The following is a 20,969-nucleotide window of genomic DNA, read 5'->3' on the forward strand; positions in this document are numbered from 1 at the left end:
AATAATTTTGCTTTCTATTTTCCCAATAGTGAAACCACATATATACACATATATGATACGTATATTTTCCCCTGAATTTCACACAATACTTTGTACCTTTGCATGTACATGTGTAAACTTATGGGGAGCAATATGCTATTCAAATTAGGTTATAATTTGGAAAGGCAACTAACTGAAGCATTTGAGTTTTGCTTAACAGAGTGGAAGTTGATATGAGTTGCTAAAGTTCTTTCTAAACTAAAAAATACTGTAATAATTATCTTCCTTCCATCAGTTCTTAAGAAAGCAGTTATCTTCATTGAACTGACCCATTTCCTTAAAACTTTAATCAAAAGACTTACAGAATGCATAAAATTGCTCTGAGCAGGGTAAAAATATAATTAGAGAACCTTATAATAGCATAAGATTGAGTATAGAAATGATGGAGTGCTTCTGATTGTTTCTTGGACCCTGACTCGTCTCCATTCCCCCAAGTATTTTGAAATAGTTTTATTAAAATAATAGATATATTTTATAAATGTGCTCTCTCCATTAGAATATGAGTTTCTGAAAAGCAAGGATTATCTTGTTTTTCTGTTTGTATCCCCTGCATTTTGTACATATTAAGAGTTTAATAAATGTTTCATTCTTTCATTTCTTAAAACAATGAATGAAGGGGAATGGGAAGGGAGGGGGAGGGAAATTTTGTAACTTGGAAATATGCATGTACAAATGGATGAAAATAAATAAATAAATTTTAAAATAAAAAAAACAATGCATGACAGTAACTGTGAACAAAGTAGTTTGGATAAGATGCAGAAGAGAGAATTCATCTCAAATTTCATTGACCAGTTTATTCCAATTGGAAGGTTACATCTGTGCAAACATCCTGTTTATTTGATTGCTATGAGGTAAAGCATATTGGTCCTACTAATCCTTAAAGATTCCTTAGACTATAGCTAAAATGGAATCAGTTCACATGAGAAAAAAAATAGAAGGGGTCTACTAATGTTGGGCAAACCACTGGTTTGCTATACCACTATGGGGAAATTTTTTCTCATTCTTGAGTTTCTTTGTCCATAGCTGTAACATTATTGTTGTTCAGTCATTTCAATCGTTTCTGCTCTTTGTGCTTCCCATTTGGTAATTACTTGCGGAAGGTATTACAGTGGTTTGCCATTTCCTTCTCCAGTTCATTTTATAAATGAAGAAATTGAGAAACAAGATTAATCAACTTTCACAGGGTCACACAGCTAGTAAATGTCTGAGACCACATTTGAACTCAAGGCTTCCCAACTAGACCTAAAACTGTTCACTGAATCACCTAGCTGCCCCAAATTGTAATATACAGATTCATAAAGGATATTTGTAAAGGATGTGAAGATCCTTGTTTGAAAAAGCAGTATTGGGGCAGCTAGGTGGTGCAGTGGATAGAGCACCAGCCCTGGAGTCAGGAGTACTTGAGTTCAAATCTGACCTCAGACACTTAATAATTACCTAGCTGTGTGGCCTTGGGCAAGCCACTTAACCCCATTGCCTTGCAAAAACTAAAAAAAAAAGCAGTATTGTACAGTCTTAGAGTTGCTTTTGTTTTTATTTTTTGTGTTAATAGAATTGTTTTTGGACATCTATCTCCCTATGGGAACTTTCCATGTTTTACAGCCTTTTGTACACCTAGCTGTGTGACCTTGAGCAAGTCACTTAACCCCACTGCCTTACAAAAACCTAAAAAAAGAAAAGAACACTGCAAATTTTAAAATGCTATATAAATGTGAGTTTTTATCTAATATTATCACCTGATCCTATCAATACTTTGAAATAAAATCACAAAAGATAGGTAAATCACAAAAGATAGTAGACTGTGTTAATATTTTTCAATATTTTATTGATTTTTGTTAGCAATATGATCTTTATTAATGAAATCTACTACCATTCACCTCTCCTCTCCTTTTCCAAAATCCCTTTGTTTATCCAGCTATCACTTTGGGAGTAGAAGTGGATTGTGAAATTGGAGTTAGCAATATTTTTCATTGCTAGATTTTTATTAATGCTAAGGGAGAAAACTATATTTTTCCCTCTCACAAAACATAATTCAATGTTTCTAGCATAATCAGAATGCAGGGTGAGATGGTATAGTGTTCTGACTTAATGTGGCATGTTTTATATTCTTATTACATTCTATTCTTATATTGAGTAGGGTCTAATCCACACTTACATGCAACTGCACCTTGTACTAATAGAAGAAGGGCAGGGAGGACAAAACTGTTTCCTTAGGAATACATAGGATTAACCAGATAATTACCAAAAGTACCTATCAAAAATCCTCTACCAGTTCTAATAACTTCACATAAACTAATGTACCTGGAATCTCATTCCTACACACAAATTACCATTAGAAAGACTTCCTAAGTGGATCTCACCTATACAATCCCAATACAAGGAAAGGAAAAAAATTACAAAAAAAAATTGAAGCCAGATATCAACATTATTAGATGATTTTTATTAATCATTAATATCTAACAATACATTACCATAAAATAGAGATAATGAATACTCCTAATGCTTATAGGATATAGGTTAATTTTTTTTACAGTAAATGAGTATATTTTCTATTTAAGTATGGAATGCCACACCTTATCAAAGAAGAAAATTGAATATATATATATATATATATATACTATTAGCACTTCTTAAATATAAGCCAGAAACAAATGGAATCAAATATATTTGATTTCCCTATGACCTTTAGATCTTTAGAAAAACTATTCAAAAGGCTCATTAGTCACCAAGGATTTATTGAAAGCCAAGTCTGAAGATTTACTAAGTTTAGTAATGGGGCAAACAAAGAAAAACAAGGACATATCCTACTTTAAGAAAATTGACTATGTGAAATTACAAAACTCAAGAGGCAATAAAATAAAATAATAATAATCTTTATATGTATGTATCTGTATGTCTGATATCCATTCTGTAGGGAAAAAATAAGCTAGTCCTCAGGGAAAAAACCATAATATCTTTGTTTACTTGATGTATATCATTTAAGTTGAACTCCATTTAGGAGGAAATGTGAAGATCATATTATTTATCTTTTGATGAAGACAATGTTTTCACCATTGGAAAGAACTCTGAAGATCATCATGTTGAACCCCCTCCTTTTATAAAGGACACAAATCCTCAAATAAGTTAAAGGTCATGGACAACACTGACTCTTTCAAGTGGGATCTAGTTCAAAGGAAACATGCATTTGGATAAAGTAGGACAAATTTCTACTGAATTTTGTTATCCCAAGCTTGATTTTCATAGCTTCCTTTTGCTTTCAGCCCATTACTTGAATCTAGTATTTCTGCCTTGTCCCTGGATTAGGTATCTTAGAGTCAAGGGAATATCTGACTTTTATACTTGTGAATCATTTAATCTATCAATTCTGAAATTTGGCAATATTTGGCCAAAAATTTGGCCTGATCCAATCTAATAGTATCAATAATTGAGAACTAAAAGCAGTCTTATCCAACCTATCTTCTTTATTTTAAATATGAGAAAACTGAGGTCCAGAGAAGTTAAGTGACTTGCTTAAGGTCACACAATTAGTACTAGAACAAGAATACAAAACTATATCCTTTGATTGAAATTTAATGTTCTTTCCCTGGATCATACTGCCCTTTTCAAAAGGCTCTGATTCTCAAGCTGAAATTTCCACCTGTTAATCACCCCAGTGATCTCTGGAGAATGTGGAACATTCTGGTCCCTTTCTCATCTCCAATTGGGATACAGGAAGATAAGACAATGTATGAAAATGCTGGCTACATGAACTCATATGTAATTGAACCCATGTAATTCTCATGATTCAATCTTAAGCAAACTCCTAATGGAAGCAAAAAAAAGTAATCTTTAGAAGAAACAGCTTAGAACCTGTGTCTTTGTTCTGATCTTCACTGCCTAAGAATAGCTAACAAAAAATCTGAGAAGGGAAGATAGTTGTTGAATGTACTTAAAAACAGAGATAAAAGTATTTACCAAAATCTTAATGGATTATGGAAAGTTTTATGTATGTTTTATATATGTTATCATAAAGCACAAAGAAATTGGAGAGATTGATTTTCCACTACCATATTTAAACAAAATCTCTATCACATTTTCTCCCCAAGTTTGTTGTTGATTTATATGCAAATGTTCCAAGGAACATAAGATCCAGGTTCATCCTTTGGAATCTAGAAAAAAAGAAGAAATTAGGGTATTTGTTATTTTATTGATGATACCATTATTTTTATTTTACTTATAATTACAGAAAATCATCTATCATTTTCCATTACCATTTTGACTCTTGTTTCATTCATTTTATTTACCTCTATTTCCTCCCTCTTGGTAGCCTGGGCTCTAATCCTGGGTCTTTTGGCTCTAATAAGTAAGTTTTTACCTTACCTTACTGGCATTCTTTATACTTGCCCCGTGTGCAGACTCACTTTCCTAGTTCTCTGGTACATAATGAATGAGAACAAAAACATACTAGCTACTGATAAGCCCTCAGGATGAACCTTTCCAAATTTGGCTGGTTTAGTAGTGAGGAGGAGGTGAAGATACTGCTCTTCAGACTCCAGATAATCTGAGGCCAGCTCTGGATTCAAAAAGAGTTGGGCCTGCTGGCACAAAGCTCAATCAAGTGCTCAGGGTCACTTGTGTACCATGACAAGTCAGTAGGACATTAATGGAGCCATTCTCCATGAGGGCTTCAAAAGTCTGTCCCAATACCTGCTCATCAGGAGCCATCCAGGTAATGGAAAATAAACTAAAGCCTCTCTCTTCCCATGAAGCTTGGTATCAGGGCATTCCTGCTCTGGCCAATTGAACCATCCACTGGCAAGCCACAAGAGTATTTTGCTGAAATAGTCATTGTATTTCATGCAAATTAAGCCCCTTAATTTGTGATTTATGACAAAGAAGCATGCGAACTATATGTTCACTTTAGAAGGCAGATATATTCCTCTTTTTGCAAGTAATTTTTCAGTTGTGTCTGACTCTTCATGACGCTTTCTGGGGTTTTCTTGCTAAGAAGATTGGGGTAAATTGCCATTTACTTTTCCATCTCATTTTACATATGAGGAAACTGAGGCAAATAGTGTTAAGTCCAAAGTCACAACATATTTTTTTAGTAAATATTTGAGGCTGAGTCTGAACTCAGGTCTTCCTAACTCCAGGCCCAGTGCTATATTCATTGTGCTACCTCCTGCCACATGCACACTGGAAAAACAGGGGTTGATGAAATTATACAACTAGTTTGTTTATATAATCTCAATTTGGTCCTCACCTTTGCATACCAATCCTTTTACTTCTTCCCTGACTGACTCTTTTTAGGAAACTGGGTGACAGAGTATATAGAATGTTACATCTAGAGTCAAGAAGACTCATCTTCATGAGACATTAGAAGTGTGACCCTGGGCAAGTCATTCAGCCTATTTGCTTAAGTTTCTTGATCTGAAGAAGATAGAAGAAGGAAGTGGCAAACTACTCCAATATCTTTCTCAGATTTTATCTTTCTTAATCGCCCTGCAACATTTGAAGATATTTACCTTTTTTCTTTCTGGGAACCCTGTCTTTCTTGGGTTTTCTTAATCCTGTTCTCTCCTGGTCCCTTCCTACATGTCAGGCCACTCCTCAGTTTCCTTAATTGGTTCATCATCTTTTATCCCTTTCCTTTTTGTGCACACTCTATCCTGGTTCCCCTTCTCTTTATACTCTTTTAGTGATCTCATTTCCTCCCATAGGTTCAATCTTTTCTGTGTACACACCTTCCCAACCTACATCAACAAGAACTTATTAAACAGTTCTGCCTGGATTTTCCAAAAGCATTTCAAACTCAACATATTCAAAATGACAATCTTCCCAATCTCCAAATCTTGTCCTCTTCCTTACTTTCTTATTTTTATTGAAATCACCAACTAGTCCCTCAGGTTCAAAACTTTAGTGTTATTCTCAAATCTTTGTCTCTACCTCTCTCACTCTCTCTCTCTCTCTCATCTAATCAATTATCAAGTCATGTTAATTTTACCTCAACATTTTTCTCATTCGTCCCATTTTCTCCATCTCTCACTCTCATTGAACTACTGATAGGCACCAAATTGGCCTCACACAATTTAGACTGGGAGAGAACAGATGGCTAAGGGTGCAAAGAAAGAATAGGTAAGGAACTAAAATTCTACAAAGGAAATCATCAAAGAAAGGATGGGAAGCAGTCAATAATGAAATTCTGAAGACAAACATTTTCTGATGAACATAAAAGATAAAAGTTGTCCTAAGAGAATACTATAGATTAGAAAATGAAAGAGCAAGGGCCTTAACCAAATTCTTCAAAATCCAGTGCTCGTTTCATATGTGTATGAATACAAAGTGCAAGAAAGTGTCAAGAGTAATGAAGCTCAGAAAAAGCTGAAGCTGAAGAAAGTGAGGAAATTTTTAAGGTTTTTTTTTTAATGTCTAATCACAAAAACTGAACTTGTAGAGAGAGGCACCAAGATGAAGAAAATTACTTCTACTAAAGCAAGTCAAGACCTTCGCTGCAATTTATAATCTTAGAGAATTGATTAGCTTATTAAGACGTTAAGAAATGCCTAGGATCACATGTATCAGAGGCAAGCCTTGAACCTAAGCTTTCCTGGCTTCAAGACCACTATATCACACGATCTCTCTTTTTAATATTATTACAAAGACAAAGAGAGAAGAATAATAAAGAAGGATAACATTGCTGCTTCTAAAAGATGGAGAAATGCTAGAGATAAGGCTCCTTTTGTTCCTTGACTTTCTCAGGCAAGCAAGATGATCTGTGGATTAGAATATATATAACAAAAAAGGCTAATAGTGGAGTTGATACCAAAGATAATACCAAAGATCATAAGCACTCAGATGCCCTTGATATAAGTTCAGATCACCTGAACTGAAAATTCTCAAATGACACTGTTGATGATATCTGGGGAAGGTGAAAGGTACCAACATATCAGAAAAGGGCAAATGTCCTAATTTCTTTTTTTAATGAAGAGGACAGAGCTTGCAAGCTATAGTCCAATGAGTTTGATTTCAATTCCTGATTAAAGGGGAGTTAGTGAACATTTAGAAAAGGAAGTTCAAAGTTGTCAGTCAGCTTTTCATGCCTAGTCCCACAATGGAGACAGTTTAAATCAGTGGGGTCTTTAATCTTGACCTTCCATGGTTCATCCTATTTAGGAATTAACTTCCTTTTTAATGAAATAATAGGGAGAGTGGGATGGAAAGAGAAAGAAAGGAAGAAAGAGAATGAGAGTATGAGAGTTTGAGTCTTTGAACAGGGTAGAAGATGAGAAGGTTTATTCCACAAGTATAACATTTTAAAAGACAACCAAAAAAAGATACCTTTTTTTTTACAGATAGGAAAAAGCAGAAGCTAGTCATGAATAGATTAGGGAACAGGTTAAATTATAAGACACTTGTACCAGTCTTTTTTAAACCTCACTATTCCTCTCCACTTAATGGCACAATGGATGGAATGCCCTGCCTATAGTTAGGAAGACTAATCTTCCTGAACTCAAATCCACCTAAGATATTTACTGCTTTGTGACCATTGATAGAACACTTAATCCTCTTTCCTCAGTTTCCTCATCTGTAAAATAAACTGGAGAAGGAGATGGCAAGACATTTCAATATCTTTGCCAAGAAAACTCCAAAATGGGAACATGAAGAATCAAACATGACTGAACAGCAAAAATCCTCATTGTTGTATTTTTTCCTTTTATAAAATGAACAATGAAAAAAATGTGAATTTTTCACTCTAGGCTACAAGTCTATTATTTTATACTCTCAGGAATCTACAGGTCTCTATTTAGAAATAACATAATCTCAAAAAATTATAATTTTCCACACCTCCTTTACCTCTACTTTGGTTACAATGGAAAACTTCTTTGATGGTTTATTCAGTTCTAGCCTCAAGAAAGAAGAGTAAGCATTTTTCTAATTTTGTTTCTTTTGAAAAATATGTACCATTTTTGTAAATTTATCTTCACAAGCCATTCTAATCTTCTCAGGGGTCAAAGGGCTATTCAATGTGAAGACTCCAGAAAATCCTCTATCTTGTCGTGCTGCAAGTATTGCATCATGTAGGGCAAAAAACACAGAGGATCCCAGGAAGAATGCAGACTCACCCAGGCCCTTGAAGAAAAACAAATATAGTGGCTTAAAAATATTGAGCTATTTTTATTCATGTATTTTATTTATATTTAACTAATCTCATTTTAACATAAGAAAAGGTTTATAGATATAAAAATACTTTGCAGATCTTAACACAAACAAATGTTATTGATTATATTTCTTGGTGAGAAATCTCAAATCCTGTTGAATACAAAGCATTAGAAACTGAAAAGTAAACTTATTTGATATTATGATTCACACCTAAAGAAGCATTAATCTCTTCCTAGCAGAATATTAACTCCTTGAGGGCAAGGACATTTTGTTTTTGTGGGGTTTCTTGTTTTTAATTCCCAATATCTACTAAAAAAAAAAACGGCAGTTAAGAGAAGGGAATCTCCAATACAATGGAGGAAAGTTTGGAGGAAAGTCTCCAAAACAATGTGCAAATACTGTCATAGATTCTGCTCTACTCGGTATTTTTCTTTAATCACTGGGTTGAAAGTATAAAAGACATTTTATGATTTTTGAGATCTGAATGATATAATACAGACAATTATCACACAACTCCAATGTCTTGCAGTTACTGTTTTAATAAATACTTATATTATACTGAATTGAATTCCCTCCTCAGTGAAAAATCAATTTTTTATGCAGTATGCCTTACCTTTGATGAATATAGAGTGTGTGCAACTTCAGAAGGAGGCAAAAAGGAAACATTGAACTCAGAAGGAATATCACAGAAGGAAGGAATTTTATATTGTTCTGGTCCCAAAGTATAGAGGATTCCTTCAGGTGAGTATTTCAGTTCCTCTAATGTATAAAGACCCACACCTTGAATGAATGCACCTTCAATCTGATGTGAAAAAGTGATAAGGAATTAATTTTCCCATAAATAGTCAAATATCATTTGCTATAGTAAATGCTCTGCAACTTTAAAATAATGTTTATTTTTTAATGGTATTTTTAAATATTTTGCAGGGAACCACATGCTCTTGGACAATGTCTAAAATATCAATAATAAATTTAAAGTAAGGATATCTGGGTCTTAGTCCTGGCTCTGTCATGAACTAGCTATGTGATAGTTAGTTGGTCACCTTACTCTCTTGAGCCTCAGTTTCTCATTTGTAAAAATGGGAGAAATTTTACTGGATGATCCCCAAAGTCCCTTCTGTTTCTATTAATCACAATTTCTTACCTTCATATAGATATGGGACAAGGAATGGATCTGTGATTTGATTGGTATGGGGAGTTCCTAGGGAGGAGAGTCCGTCTTCCAATAGAGGTCATTGCCTTCTTTGCAGCTCATAGTCTTAGACACCTGCCTAGAGTACTGAGTATGTAACTTATTTTTTCAGGGTCATAATGCCAACATATATCAGAAGTGGAATTTGAACCCAACTCTCCCAATCTTTAAGACTAGCATTTTTCTACCTATGCTACTTTTAATAAAGTCTAATTCAAAAACTGTATTTCACCACTTTTCTCAGACTTCTTACCATTCTTTCAGCTTGTCTTTTCCCTCTCAAGCTACCCAATATGAGCCATGGTTAATCATACATAGCAATGATAAAATAATCTCATTTCCTTTTCTTATAAAGTTTCTAGATGGGTAAATCAGGGAAATTCCATTTGGAAGGAATATAGCTGGATTTTAGAAATATTTTATAAAGTCTCTTAACAGTCACATGGACAAAATGCAGAATATAGGCTGAAAAATAGTATGGTTAAATCTTTTTGTACTTGATTGAATTAGTGAACCTAAAAGGTGGCAATTATGGGACTGATGTCAACTTGGAGGGAAGTCTCCAATAAATGTGTCTCTGTCAAGATTCTGTCATTGATTCTGCTCTATTCAATATTTTTCCTTCAATAACTTGGATGAAAGTATAATTTACATGTATAATGTTAGATCCAAAAATAATTCAATAAGTTAGAACAATAGTCCAATTGAAGGAGATAAAAATTATAAGATATAAATATAAAATTCTATAGCGATTCAAATTTCAATTGCATAAGTACAGGGCAGAGGAATTGTGATAGATGAGAATTTATGTGAAAAATATCTAGAGGTCCCAATCAACTGCAAGATCAGTTTGATTCATCAATGTGACATGATAACCAAAATGTTTTCTTAAAAATCAGTATAATTTTAGACTGTACTGACAGAAGCAGTACCAGAATCAGTTATCAGACCACATCTCATCTGAAGTCCTCTGTTTACTTAGGGCATTAACAAGAGAAATGTGTCCAGAGAACAGTTCTAATGGTAAGACTAGAAAACAATCCATATGAAAATCAATTGAAAAAAATTTAGCATGACTGGCCTGGAGAAGAAAAGACCAATGGGGAGGTACAACTTAAAGAAAAAACTTTCAAGAACATCTAGTCAGACCCATAGATTTAGAGACAAAGACTCTTTCTTTTGCCATATTCTATATCACAGCTCAGCCTAACATAACAGTAGGATCATTCAAAATATTACTAATATGGCCAGAAGGACATCTGAATGGCTCAGTGAATAGAGCACTGGCCTTGGAGTCTAGAAAACAGGAATTCAAATGCAGCCTCCTACAACTGACTGATTGTCTCATATCCAGGGCATCCCCAGTTGTCCTGATTCATATTTGACCACTGATTCAGATGGCTCTGTAGGAGAAAGTGAGGCTGGTGACTAAGCACAGCACTCCTCACTCAAATCCAATTCATGTGCTTGTCATGGCATTACCTTCCCTAATGTCATGGTCTTCTTTGAGAATGAAGGACAAACATCATCATCATAAATATGGCCAGACCAGTTCCCAGAAAGTATCACTTTTAAAAGATTACTTCCCTATTTAGAGAACACTGGCCCCTGCTGAATAATGGATGGAGTCCAATCTCCTTCCCCTGATTTTCAGAGGCTGATGTCTCCTCTAAGTTCCAGACTGTTATCTCCACAACTCAAAAAAAAAAAAAAAAAAAAACTTATGCAAAAGTGAACTTCTTTTCTTCCTCCTATACCTGTTCATCCTTTTTTATTTTAATGTTTATTTTGAATACAGCCTGATGTAGAAGATAGAAAGCTAGACTTAGAATCAGGAATACCTGTGTTCATGATCCTACCTGAGAGGCTAGCTACGTGATAACTACAGAAGCTACCTAGTTATTCTCTCTAAGGTTCTGATTTTTAATCTATAAAAATTGAGGATACTAAAGACATCTACTTCAAGTTTTCTTTTGCTGGAGTTTTGGGGGGGTGAGGATCAAGAGAAATATTGTATGTAAAGCATTTTTAAATTTTAGAGCACTATGCAAATGTTAGCTCCTATTAACTTCTGCTACTATCTTTTCCTTAGACACACCTAAGTTTCTTGCATCTGGAATGCTTCTCCTATTCTCTCCTCACTTATTGAATCTCTTCCCAAGGTCCCAATATTCTATTTCAAATGGTATCTCTTTCCCAGAAGTCTTCCTTAATCCCCTAACAATGGCAATATTTTCCATCAATCTTCAAGAAGCATTTTGCTGTTAATTTTAAATTGAACTTATCCTGTAATTTCTTGGTATTCACCAAGAAATATGCTGTTCTCACTTTAATTAGATTAATCTAATTTGAAATGAATGATAAAGAATCTTTTTAACACTCATTGGCCAAGCACTGTGTTAAGAACTAGGAATGCTAATGCAAATATAAAAGAGTCCCAAACCTCAGAGAGTTTGCATTCTAATGGGGGAAAACAACTGTTGGGAGCCAGGGTCTCTAAGCTGCTTGACACAACCCAGGCAAGAGGACTCAAGGCAGTCACACTGCCTGAGGGAACAACATTTCCTTCTTCAATATATATATAGGGATTCCATGCATACCAATATTTATAGGTCTATTATTGATTGCAATACTTACTCATCCTAATAGTGGAATGACTATAAAGGAAGGATTTCAGAAAAATTCCTTGAATAAAACAGATTATAAACTCTGTCCAAATTTAACAGGACTGCCTCTCCCTGAGGCATACAAAAGGCTTCAACATTATGAAATCTCTGGAAAACCCAACACTGAGAATTACAAGATGTCAGAATATATACAGGGAAAACAGATATAAGATGGGTCAGATAGAATTCCAGGGAAATTAACAGTTTTCCCCCTTACCATACACAGGAATATATGATAAAGATGGTGAAAGAATAGTTAGTATAGGTGATGGATAAGTGAACTCTAACAGCCTTAGTTTCTTGAGAAAGAATAAAAAAGTCACAGTAACCGTGGTTTCTACCAACAAGGGCTGAAAGGAAAATTGGTTATTATTAAGAGTTAATGGATGGGTGGACAAGCATAACGACCCTCACTATAGATTGTTAAGGGACTGTATCAAAGAACATTACTTACACAGAAAATATAAAAAAACTTTCCATTAAATGAATTGCTTAACTAATAACTTTAAATGAATTAATAATTTTACAATACAGCAACAAACTAGGTAGCAGACAGGTTGATGTCATCATGGCCTGAGCCAGGATAAAAATTAACTACATGATCAAACTTGTAACCACTACATGATCAAACTTGTAACCATATGAACTATATGATTGATAATGAAAATTGTACATTTTTGTAACCAAGGAAATGATCTTAGCTTGCTTGCTTGATGCATACTTGATTCTGAGACTATAAAAATAAATCCAAGCAGCTGACAGTCAGTCAACCTGCTCCTGTCTTTAACCCCTGTGTTGACTCAAGGCATTTCCAGGTTCCAAGGACCCCCACGGAGGCTGGACCCCCGCAGACAAAAATAAAGAAGAGATGGGGGAACAACACATACATTGGTTGATGTTTGTCCCTCTTTGTCTCTCAAAAATCACAACATGAGAAAGGTGATGCCATGACATGCAAATGAATTGGATTTAAGTGAGGGAGGGTTGTACAAAATCACCAACTTCACTTTCTCTTCCAGAGTCATCTAGGTCCAGTGACCAGGACAATAGGAGATGGTTTGAAAATGGCCAAGAAATTAAGTTTAGTTTCAGGCAAATTAAAGCAAAATAAATTTTTAAAAAAAACCTCCTATTACAATTCAGTATCCCAGGAAAAAGAGTTCAAGAGTCTGATATTATAAGGGGAATGAGAAGGCTGGTTAGAGTATAGCCAACATAATTTGGAAATATTTATACATATTTATACATTTATATCTGTATTTGCAATGCTCATTCTCTCCTTAGTGTCTTCACCTAGGCAATTCCCATTGCCCATTATGCCATTAACTTTACCTAATTAAAACATAAATCATTATTAACAGACCAATTCATATTCTACTTCAGTAGACCAAGATGACTTCCCAAACTGAATACATAATGATTTCCTCATTCCCTAAATTCCTGTCTGTATGACACAATTTAACATACTCAGATAGTTGTCTCTCACTGGTTTCCATGTCTCATCTCTCCAACTAGATTCTATGATCTAAACTTAAAATTTTAATATTTGAAAGCTTGTGACCAAAACATTTATCATTTTATGGACAAACTGATGATGATTTTAAAGCCTAGAATAGTTTAGAATATTCTTACTTTTCTTGTGAGCTGGGCACATAGCTGGTGTTTAATAAATAGCTATTCTTTAGTTGACTGATTTTATAGCATTAGTGGCCTCAGAAAATTGATAGTTCCTTACTTAATCTTCAGATTCCATTTTCCTGACTATAAATCTGGTCTTTTCTCATACTCAAACTCCTTTAAAATAGTCTAAATATTTTATGACCTGATATGAGGCAATGGAAATTATTTTTAACCAAGAAGAAACAGATTCCCCAGGATGGGAGGAGAAGATATCTTTGCATAAAGCTTTAGCAAATGAGAGTAACGAGTAACTATGTGTCTAAAAATCTTCACATAATTGTTTCCTTCCAGTCATAACTAAAGAGCCAAATATTATGAGGGCGATGATCAATCTTAATGGATTTACTCATTCCATCAGTGCAACAATCAAGGACAATTTTGGGCTGTCTGCAATGGAGAATACCATCTGTATCCAGAGAAAGAATTGTGGAGTTTGGACAAAGACTATTACCTTTAATTTTTTTTTAAACTGTTATATAATTTTGCTATCTCTTATATTTCATTTTTTCCTTAAGGATATGATTTCTCTCTCAGCACATTCAACTTAAATCAATGTATAGCATGGAAACAAAGTAAAGACTAACAGACTGCCTTCTGTGGGAGGGAGGGAAGCAAGATCGGGGGGAAAAATTGTAAAATTCAAAAATAAATAAATAAATTATAAATATGTTTAAAAAAAAAAGCTGAGTATTAGAAATACAGAAAGATTGAAAAATAGTAACACTTACTTGCCCTATATCAAGAGCTGGATTGATACTGCAACCAACATCCATGACAATGTCAGTTCTTATGTTCTAATAAGAAAGAAAAAGAAAGAGGTTCATTATGCTTTGGAAAATCAATTTTAGAGAGAGGAAAAGACTGCATCCTGCTTGGCACTAATTCATTCTTGAATGGTGCCACCATATCCCCATTTCTTTTGGAAGAAAGAAATGACAAAAGATTCTATAAAGTGAAAAGAGTTTTCAAAGTAATATCAATAAACTAACCAACTTAATAGTTTGGCCACTATTTTCTCTGTAAGAAATAAGTTGTTAACAGAAAATATGACACATCATGAATTATCAAGTAAATAAGTTGATCTAATTCATCAAAAGCTACAAGAAATGACACAGTAAACTAGAAATAGCACATACTTTTCTATATTTTCTTATTCCTTTATCACTGAAGTAAAGCATGATTGGAAATAGTATTCAGATTCCTCCTGCTAATGAATGACTTACAGAACTTTGTGTATTCTAGCAACAAGAGCAAGAAATATTTCATTTCTTACTTTACATTTTATTTTCATAGTAGTGAAACTGCTGGACCTCAAGGCTGGAACTTAAAAACTAAAACTTCTCTACTAATCTACAAAGGAAAAGCAGAGTGTTGGGGCAGTTAGGCTCCCTCCAAGGGTCCTGAGGATTCTCCTCTGTCATGGGAACAGGATTAACTACAGTAATTAGTGGAAGGGAAAAATATGAAAACTTATCTTTGAGGATATATCTTCATCTAGATCAGAGGTGCCAAATATGCAATCCACTACTCCTGAAAGAGTCTCTGGGATAGAGGGGAAGCAACCAGAATAAAATGTAGTTTCTATCTTGTTTCAAGGTGTTGATGTATTATATTTTTTAAATATGCAAACACGTGTGGTTTTCTAAGTCAATATATGGTCCTAAGATATTCTTATATATATTTGATTTTGACACCACCAATCTAGATTATTGTCTTAAGAAGAAAATTAGATGATGATACAGTATGCCAAACACTCATAGACTAGAAGCATTCACTTCACTTGAACTGGGCTTTCTCTATCATGTCTATTGCCATTTACTTTCATCTCTTCTCCCCTCCCTCCCCCTTTTCAATTTCCTTCTTCATGTGTTCCCCCATACCCCATTGCAATATAATCAAGGACAGGACAGTTTTTATTTCTTGCATTTGTATAACATGGCACATTGCTTTACATATAATAGACGTTTAATAAATGCTAGTTGTCTTGGCTGGTCTGGAGCTCAGAAGACTTGAGTTCCAGTCTCAACTTTTTCACTCACTCACTGTGATCCTGACCAAGTTATGTCACTTCTCTGGAGTCTCTGTTTCCCTATCTACAGTGAGAGGTCAAACTAAATATTCTCTAAGCTTTCTTCAAAGAAGCTTCCTGGAAACCTCTATTTAGGTTGATAAAGTCACAAAAGACAAAGTTTTTCCTACAGGCCTACAGGCCAAACAAGTCTATAGGAAGTCACTATTCAAGGTGAAGGATTTGAAACAGTCCTCAAAACCTGGCAGAAACATGTTCTTTTCTCAAGGGAGCAGAATCGCCTGTCCCTTGCCACAGCCTAAGCATGCTTATCCCAAAGATAACTAAGATACAAAGATATAAAACCAAGCCTGGTCTCTCAAAGAGAATTCATTCTAATATAATCTTCTGATAGGTCAGTGAATACCCACCCAATTAAAATACTCAGAACTATTAGGGTTACTAAAGATGCTTGCCTTGGGAGGACAAAAAAGGAAGGGGAAGATTATAGTTTAATAATAGTAGTAGTAGTAGTAGTAGTAGTAGTAGTAGTAGTAGTAGTAGTAGTAGTAGTGGTAATAGAGTAGTAGCTCATATTTTATATAATAATCTAAGATTTACAAAGCATGTTCTTCATAATAGGCCTGTGAAGCAGGTAGTACAAGTATTATTACTATCTCCATTTTAAAGCTGAGAAAATTGAGGATTAAAGACATTGATTATACAAGAGAAGTCTTCTTTCTACTCAACCACTTCCCTTTCTTCTCCCCTTTCCCCACTAAACTTCTACCAACAAATAAACTTCCTCAGTATTTCTCAAATTATATTTTTAAGCTTGTCATAGGTTTCCTCATTATGTGAGGAAATAGCCTCTTCTAAGGGATCATGACATTCTCATGATCACATAAATAATCCATATTAGAACTAATGTGTATACTCAGATCCCTTGATAGCAAGTGAATGTTCTTCCTAAAACACTGGGTTGGCCCTCTTAAGAAAGGGCTCATCCATGACAGCAGACTATGTGGGACTTTGTAGGACCCACATACAGTCAATTTCAAGCCCCCTGCTAAAAGTCAACAGTGTTGTTCTCTTAATATTATTCTGATGGGCTAAATGATTATTTGTTGAATTCCATTATCATGTTTATGTTACCACCGCATCCTTGGACCTTGACAGAACTAGACAATCCAAAAATGTGCAAAATCAAAAAGACTTCTAATCTCCTTCCTCATGTGAGAAGTCAGATACAATCAGGAGAGATGAAATGTTGTGCTATGATACTTAAAGATCTCTCTAGCATGTAGATCAAGTCCCAGTGATAAGCATTACATCTGGACAGAGACTTTGTAGAGTTGACCTTGCTTGAGTTTCATGGCCAGAGCCTTGAAAGCCTGGGGTTAGATAAACAAGGTTCAAAATTCTTCAAAAAGCAGGAAGATTCCATTAAGATGATTAATTCAGAACACACATTGGTGATAAGCTTAGTCCAGAGAACAGTCCAAAGAGATGCTGATGTTGTTGGATCAGTATATTATCATAAAATTGGTAAATAACAGATGCCCTGAACTAGTGGTACATTATACTTACATTAACTTTGGCATTGCTTGTGCCTACCTTGACAACTTGTCCCTATTATCAGATGGAAACATACCATTGATCACCATAATCAAGGTAATGGCCACATCTGTTTCCCAAGGCTAATCAGTCAACTTGTTTTTTTCATTCCTGGAAGAGTGTTTCCTCATAGAATGAGAAAACTTATGACCAGTCCAAAAATATCATTTGAGAAATGCCCAGGAATTTTGTTTATTGACAGAAGGTGGGGGAAGAAGCAGAGCAAACTTAAAAAAGGGATTTCTTTTGTATAATTCATAAAACAATAAAGATATTCCAATATTCAATGAAAAATTGTGTATAGTCCATTACCTGAGTAAAAGAAATCACTTACCTGATAGTCAGAAAATAGAATTCCTACCTGACAAACAATAAATTTGTATTGTTGTCCTAAGAATGACCCAGCTGGTCTTGTAAAACACTCTACTATTATTTATCACATAAGAGCTAAGAATCATTGGCCACCCTGATCTGATAATACCAATAAATACACTTGGTAACATGTTCTGGGTTATATATTCACATAAGACATAAATTCTTATTTGGCTTTTAAAAAAGGAAGTGGGAGGGAGGTTATGACAAGTAAAAAATGTTGGGTGAGCGTTTCATTTTACTTTCATATATAAATTCTGCATCCGTGCATTCAAGAGTCTGACTCCAACTTCACCTTATCTCTTATTCCATAGTCTATGTTCCAATCATCCAGGTATGTTCTTTATTTCCTCTATCCTTGTACTCCTTTCTCTCAATCTCCTATGCCTCAAGTAAACTTCCTCCCACCTACCCAGGGCAGCATGGTGCAGGAGAAAGAGCTCTGACTGCTGAACTCAAAAGAACACAGTTTCAAATTCTTTCTGTCTGTTGTTCTCTCCCTGGGACGAGGTCTCAGCTTTCTCATGTGGAAACTGATGGGTTTGAATTAAAAAGATCCTCTGAGCTTCCTTTTTGATTCTAAATATATGATCTATTAAAACCTTTTTGTCAAGACCCAACTCAGGATTTAGACTACATTAAGTCTTCCTCAATGTCCCCAGATAAAAATTTACCCTCTCCCATTCTCTCTTCCCCTCCCTTTCCTTTTCCCTCTCTCTCCCTCTCTCTGTTTTTCAAGTTTTCCATACAATATTGCCTGTGTACATATTTTCCTCTCCCTCAAATGTACCATACTTATTCATATGCCTGTCTCCCCTTACCTTATGATCTCCTGTCAGGCAGTCGATTTCAACTTCTGAACAGGCAGTTCCATAGACAAAGTAGGTAAATGGGTGACCTTCGCCTTTTCCCCAGTCCATTTCATACTCATAGCCCCTGTTGGAAATGAAGTTCTTTAAGTTTCTTGTCTGGGGTAGATTTAACTGGGAGCATATCACAGAGGAAAAAGCACTACACTTCGAAGTGGAAGACTAGAGTGCATGCATCGGCTCTGTCGCTTACAGGACAAACAGAGTGATGATTCCAATGGTGTCCAACTTTGTAACCTCATTTTTAAGTTTTTGTGGCAGAGACACTGGAATTGTTTACCATTTGCATCTCCAGTTTACTTTACAGATGAGGAAACTGAGGCAAACAGGGTTAAATGACTTCCAGTGTCACACAACTCTGAAGTCATAGTTGAACTCATGTCTTCCTGACTAGGCTGGGCACTTTATCCCCTTTGCCACCCAGTAAACTGAGTGATGATACATCACTCACTTAACTTGTCTGAGATTGGCTCTTAACCACTTTTCCTCATTTGGCTTCTCAGTTTCCTCATGTGTAACTCTTACATTAATTACTTTAAGGAGTTGTCATGAGAAGACCACTTTGTAACTATAAAACAATATAAAAGTGATAATCAATTGGTTGAAATTACATTTCACAGTTATTATAAGCTATGTTCAAAACAAATGACCTAGAGAACAAACAGATCTCTGGAAGTTGCAGCAGATTGTTTAGATCACTGAAAGACAGAAATCTTGCATATACCTATCATTTCACTGATGCTAGAAGGGTATTTCCATGTTGCCTCCACCACACACATACACACACACACACAAACTCATTTCAAACCCCTGAAAAAGTCCTAAGCAAATGTTCTAGGTCATATGAACATCCCTCCAAATGGATCCCCCTCTCAAGAAGAATTTTGCCTGCTCTGAAGCTTAAAATAATGTCTTTTTTTGATAAATACTTCCTATACCAGAGGCCTAGAAACCCATGTTTCAAAATTCTCTTTAATATAGTCTGAGCCAGATTAAAATGCAATTGGAAAATATTTAAAAATAAATAACAATATAATTATACTTAGATAATGTTAATGTCTAGTTTTCTAAATAAATGTGTCCAAAGTTACCTGATATTCAATTCAAGGACACCCATTTCTTTCTGATTTTAACATTTCTGTTCTAAAACTAACAGTCACTAGGAAATAATTTAAGAAGTTTACATCCTAAACTCTTGGTCTCATTTGCCAATCCCTAGCCTCTTTTGACCAATACTTTTCCCATCATTCTCTATCATTATCCTAGATTTCCATTTTCAGACCAGACAATCTCCATAAGTTCTTTGTCTACCCCTTAGTATTTCAGCGTTAGACACATTTTTGAGAGTAAGGAGTAGGAAAGGGACAACTAAGGTCATTAGCTTGTAAGCACAAATTTTTCCTTAAAAAACAATGAGATACAGCTGGCCTGTCCTTTCAGGAACTTTTGCTGGACATCTCTGGTAAATTTTTATTTTTGTTGCAATATTGTCTATTCAGTTACAAGTTCTCCCAAGAATCAGTTCAACCATTTGTATTTTTAAAAGGAACAGAAGCTCAATAGTTATGCCCTGTACTCCTAGGAAAATATAAAATACCTTTTGTCAAAATTGTAAACAGAACAAACATTGGTTTCACTATTTTTAAAGACTTTTAAAAAAAGTATTTTTGAAATTATTTTTCTCATTCAATGATGAGATTTTATTGTTTCCCCTCAAATTTTAGCAAAGCTAGAATGTTGAAAGAACTTCTTTTACCTGAAATATCCAGTTGCTGAAAGACTAATGCTTTGATTAAAAGCTTCTTGTGCCTGCAAAAGAAGAGCATATTTTCTTGCACAATACAGATCAAAAAATATGCATTTAAAAGAAACAAAAACTAAATAAAACATTTCATCTGTTTTCTTTCCTAATTTTATTCTTAAGTAATCATTTTTCTTGTCAGTAACTGCTACTTCTTATTACAAATTAAATTAGCAATCTGTATAAGCATGCAGAACAATTTTCTGTTCCAATCACAACACTGGTATTTTCCCCAACCTGAGGGTCCAAGTATTCTGTATCTTATTTTTCCAGAACTTCAATAGCCAAAAATATTCATTGCTTTCTGGTCAAATTGGTGATGATTTTTAAATTTAGAATATTCATTCACATTGGATCTTTAACTTTCTCAATGTTGAAGCTCCTTCCAATGATATAGCTCCACACCTGTACAAGAATAATGCCACAAGTAACCCAGCCTGTGAAGCTCTTGGTCATTTTCTCCCATGAATTTACCACATAGGGATTGTATGCCCCATAAGCTGGAGGCCTTCCTCTCTCTCTTGCCATTGTGAGACTAACAATAGAGTACTGGTGTTTGGCCTTCCACCATCCTTCACCTTTCCAT

General features: G+C 34.8%; 1 protein-coding gene across 1 annotated transcript in view; it reads right to left on the reverse strand.

The window, feature by feature from the left end:
- Positions 1–2,550: 2,550 nt before the first annotated feature.
- Positions 2,551–20,969, reverse strand: part of LOC141507573 (aldehyde oxidase-like) — a 91,102-nt gene continuing 72,683 nt past the window's right edge. Inside the window, exons 30-35 of the mRNA XM_074215355.1 lie at positions 20,339–20,391; positions 18,535–18,649; positions 14,445–14,510; positions 8,792–8,980; positions 7,981–8,148; positions 2,551–4,187 (exon numbers count right to left, since the gene is read on the reverse strand). Coding sequence (XP_074071456.1) covers positions 4,137–4,187; positions 7,981–8,148; positions 8,792–8,980; positions 14,445–14,510; positions 18,535–18,649; positions 20,339–20,391 — 642 coding nt within the window. The 3' untranslated portion in view covers positions 2,551–4,136. The remainder of the gene's footprint in view (positions 4,188–7,980; positions 8,149–8,791; positions 8,981–14,444; positions 14,511–18,534; positions 18,650–20,338; positions 20,392–20,969) is intronic.

Source organism: Macrotis lagotis, chromosome 1, assembly GCF_037893015.1.
Source record: "Macrotis lagotis isolate mMagLag1 chromosome 1, bilby.v1.9.chrom.fasta, whole genome shotgun sequence".
Classification (NCBI taxonomy): domain Eukaryota; kingdom Metazoa; phylum Chordata; class Mammalia; order Peramelemorphia; family Peramelidae; genus Macrotis; species Macrotis lagotis.